Source organism: Limulus polyphemus, unplaced genomic scaffold (genome assembly GCF_000517525.1).
Source record: "Limulus polyphemus unplaced genomic scaffold, Limulus_polyphemus-2.1.2 Scaffold5595, whole genome shotgun sequence".
Taxonomy (NCBI): Eukaryota; Metazoa; Arthropoda; class Merostomata; order Xiphosura; family Limulidae; genus Limulus; species Limulus polyphemus.
In genome coordinates, this window is record NW_013671205.1 from 8768 (window position 1) to 13691 (window position 4924).

General features: G+C 30.9%; 1 protein-coding gene across 1 annotated transcript in view; it reads right to left on the reverse strand.

Moving 5' to 3' along the window:
- Window positions 1-261: 261 nt before the first annotated feature.
- LOC106472772 (BTB/POZ domain-containing protein KCTD5-like) overlaps window positions 262-4924 on the reverse strand; it is a 12419-nt gene continuing 7756 nt past the window's right edge. Inside the window, exon 6 of the mRNA XM_013933428.2 lies at window positions 262-2983. Coding sequence (XP_013788882.1) covers window positions 2954-2983 — 30 coding nt within the window. The 3' untranslated portion in view covers window positions 262-2953. The remainder of the gene's footprint in view (window positions 2984-4924) is intronic.

The window sequence follows — 4924 nt, forward strand, 5'->3', positions numbered from 1 at the left end:
TTTTGTTGTAGCTCAAAGTTGTAGAGGTCGTCTTCTGTCTACTGTTAAAATAGTATGACTAAATCTTTTACTGAGTGATTATGAATATTATGTGTTAAAAAAAGTACACTGAATGGTACTGCCTGTTTGGTTGAAGTTTATTTGATTTTTAGGCCTAAGGACTCAGGACTGTTGTAATATATTTCTATATGTAGAGACAAGAGAGGAAATGAATGTCATTGAAACACCAAGTTAAATTACCAAACTTTTGGTACTACAAAATGAAGTTCTTAGTAATTTATTTAGAACACAACAAACGTAAATCTAACTAGATGTCATGACCAACATTTCTGTTAGGATAATAACAAACCGCTGCTGTGTTCAGAAAACTTGTACAAGCATGTTAATCCCTACTATATTCAAGAACTATAGCCACATTCACAAAAAACACTGATTAATTAAGACTCATTTTATAAACATGTATCTGCAATAAGACTACATCCATACTTACAATCACATTTTCACCCCAGAAGTGTCAAATGTTTGCTAAATCAGGTTCTCTCTGAGATTGAACATTGGTCTCCCCCACAATGTAAGACTTGCATAATTTCAAGTTTAAAATTTTTTCAATTTCTTACAAACTTTCATGCGATACTAAACTTCTTATTTGTTATTTTATTTTTCAGCTTCAAAGATGTATGTACTTAAAATGGAGAGAAAAATTTGTTACAACAAAGAAAAATCATATTTTTAAGTGAAACATATGACAAATAAAATGAAATATGGTTTGACAACCTGTACACTCATTTGTTTTAGTGCAAAGTCAAAAATGAGTTAACTGTACTGTGTTCGTATCACTCAAAATTTAACAACTTGAGATATTTAAGCTTCTGATATGGTGAGAAAAACATTATCCGTCATAATATTCTGTTATTTTTTTACCACATGAGGGATTCCAACACCTTCTAAACTGATAGTGTAAAAAAGTTAAGGACGAATTAAGCCTTCGAGTCATTACTATGAAGAATGTATTTTACTCCTGTTGTGAAATTTTGCATCTTAAAGTTTCCGTAGTTTTCAAGATAAAACATTATTTTGGAACATTAACTAATTCTTGACTTAAGGAATTTCTCAAAAGTTAGAGCAGGTTTTCCGTGGAAGCAAAATGTTTAAGTGGATTGTATTTACATTAATCAGTGAAATATTATGTTAACCTTCCAATCCAACTTCCTATTTTAAATAATAATATTAATACATATATTCATACTCTTTAGAATTCCGTAGTACAGTTTTACATTTAATATGGTACATTACATAGAAGCAAACAAACTACAAAGGGACAACACACAAAATTAACTTTTCACCACTTAGATTGTGTGTAGTTGTTATAAGATTTTACAAAAAACCTAAAAATATTTGTAAAACAGTTAAGATGTTTATAATTTTTGAATGTATTCTATAAACTTCTGTAATATATAGCTGAAAAAATTACAATAAACAGTTGCAACCTGAGTAAAGTATGAAAGGTTGTACAGCAGGTTCATTACTACAGAGTAAAAACTTTGTTTCAGTTATGACACCAAGATGTTTTTGTTCCTGTGTTATCATAAACTCAAGTCATTGTTCACATATTATATTTTTGTCCTTAATTAAAAAAAAATGTATATTTCAGAAATAGGACACAAATTACATATCACACTTTAACTAATCAACATGGGAAACAAGACAAAAGCACTGAATCAAAACTCATATCTACCTTTTGCACTCAATCTCTTGTAATAGTTGTCCAGTAAATTTGAAAATAACATAATTCAACTTGAAAAGTAAAAAAGCACCATATACTACCAAATCAATGATATGAGTATTATACTGTGATAAACATTTTCAAGTAATCAATTTACTCTTGTATCTTTTCTACCATAAGAAATATGATAAATAATAAGTAGAGAAGGCTAGAGGCTTCTCAGATTATATGTTTTTTTCTTCCCATTGTACTTAAAATACCTGGTCACCATAATTTCAAACAATATTACAGTAGGAATGTAAGCATAAATTAAACATACATTTTTCACATCGAACTATTCCTTAAAAGGATGCCTCATAAACAAAAGAGGAATTGTTAATACCAAGCTAACTGATGAAAGTTTCATTTAGCAAGTTTTACACCAGTTATTTGAAATACTACACTTACATACAAAAGCAACCAAATAGAGTTACAAAAAAATAGTAATTTTCACAAAGATCAAATATAGAAAAAGTCAAGGTGAGGCTAGAATCAGAAAGGTAAAAAAAAGATTAAGCTATACTATTTAGGGAACAACAACTACTTATGTTATCAAGAGGGTTTGGGATTAAAACACCTTCCATGTCGTCATTATTCTGAAAATATAATCGTAAAAGCTCTGAAAACTTCAATAGAAAAAAAAACGCAATAGCTTTGTAGAAGTTCTAAATTTAATAATTAATACCTTGTGAACAAAAGTACATATTAAATAAAGAAAATATACACACTGTTTTAATAGCAATAAGTTAACCAAGAAATGTACAACACTTGCATTTGTTTATTCTTCACCAAGTGAGCATGACATCAAAGTTGTCTTGAAGCTTTACCAGGCACTGCTAAAAATGACCGATTTCTGTGCTACTCACAATCAAAAGGCTACAGACAACGGCACTGGACCTTATATTTGTTGTTTAGTTAATAAAAGAAGAAGTGTTTTCACATAAAATGTTTGTATAAAATGACCCAAAAGTACTATAAAAACAACACAAAATTAATATACACAATCAAAATTTTATGCTGATGAGCAACACTTTTTTTTTAAATTTATTTTTTTAACAGGGCATGTGGGCACCATACGCTTGGATTGAAATCTAAATAGTGGTGCATGGTGCCACCATGTGACTTATCTACTATGGTATCACAGTTGTCTGTAACTTAACCTTGTTATCTTGATGAGGCAATAACTGTAGTTCACATCCTTGCTGCACGTTGCTGTATCACCTACATAAAGAACAAGAAAGGTTAGGGTGTTAAACCGACTCGATGTAAAAATTTTCAATTTTATAAAGTAGCTGTCACACCTTGTGGCTAATTAACTAATGAAGCTTAGAAATAAAACCTGACACACAGGTAATCAGCCACTGCATAGTGGTACAATTATCCTATGCACTTGTTATGTCAAAGTTAATTTAAAAATGAACCTCAACACATTCAAAATTATTTTTGAATAACCTTTTAAATTGTTGAATTTATTTATCTAAATTATGATGATATTTCTTTAAATTTGTTTGACAACCTTGGAAATTTTCAACCAGAAATGAAGTGACTACAGTCATTAGGAGTAAATAAATAGCACCAACAGACAATTTAATGCCACATTGCTTAGATGGATTGAGAAAAACATCAACAAACCACTTAATGTAATGTTGCTCATCTGAAGTAAAGAAAGCAAAAGCTCTGACAGACCACTAAGTGTCACACTGCTCACCTGGAGGACAAAAAAAAGCACTCAGTAGATTTATATAACACTGGATTCTAGCACCTATCAAACCACAAGGTCTCTTACTTTCATTTACAGAATCCCACCACAGAATGAGTGTGGCACCATCCCTAATTCAACAGTGTTAATCACATCCCAAACTCCAAACCACTGATCACGTCCCTAATTCTGAACCATTAATCACAGAGGAGGGGAGCAACTGGCCAACAGCAACTACTTTATTTTTAACTTTATTATAATAATTATTGTTATGTATCTTTTGTTTTACTTTATTTTCATTATCTTTAAAACCTAGTACCCAATATGTATATAGCATGATTTTAATAACTTCTACTAATATTATATAATATTATAATAATGTTCTATACAGGCTACATTCACTAGTAGGCCTATTTTTACAAATAATATCTCAACAGAAATTCCAAAATTATTGTATACCTAATACAAAAATACCACTCACTCACTTGCAAAACTTCTCACTCACCCATCAATAACATGCACACCAAATCACTCACAAACAGACTAAATGAATCCCACTGTTTATATGACTCTGAACTAATTAACTGTAACTTATTAAGTCTGGCATTTTTATACCGTCCTCTCTTTCACAAACAGTTGAGATTAAACAAAAAATCATTAAACCTTGTAAAAGAATTCCCTCTAGTAATTAAAATATTAAAAATTCCAAAGGCCAAATACCTGCCAAAATGTATAGTCCCTAGTTTTACCATTTTCACCATTAAATACATAAAAAGATGATACACCAACACTATCAATTCACTTAACAGTCTTAAACACTTCAATCAGATATCCTCTAACTCTTTTGTTTTTTTCAAGATAAAACAATCCCAAAGATTTTAACCTGTCCTTGTATGACAACTTTCCCATTCCAGAAGCCTCCTTTGAACCCCTTTCAAGAATTCAATGACTTTCATAAGGTAAAAAGCCCAAGACTGAACACAATACTCCAAATGTGGCCTAACTAGTGACTTATTTAATGAAATTATATCCTCTTTAGAGTTATATTCAATATTTCTATAGCTATAAACTAAAATCCTATTTACCCTACCACTAGCAACAGCACACTGCTTGGATGGCTTTAGACTGATCAACTATTACACCAAGATCCCTTTCCTCCATAACACTATTAAGGTTATTCCCATCCAAATTATACTTGTAATTCAAATTCTGATAACTCACATGCATTATCTTGCATTTATTATAAGTAAAACCCATCTGCCATTTATTTGCCCAACTCACTAAATGATCTAAGTCCTTTTGTAAATCAGCAGCATCCTCTTCACAGCTAGCAACACCCAAGACCTTAATATCATCAGCAAGTCTAAGTAATTTTTTGATCATTACTTCAGTGATGTAAACCAAAAAGAGCAAAGGTCCTAAGACTGTGGCCCTGAAATACCCCTAAGTGAAACCATGTTGAC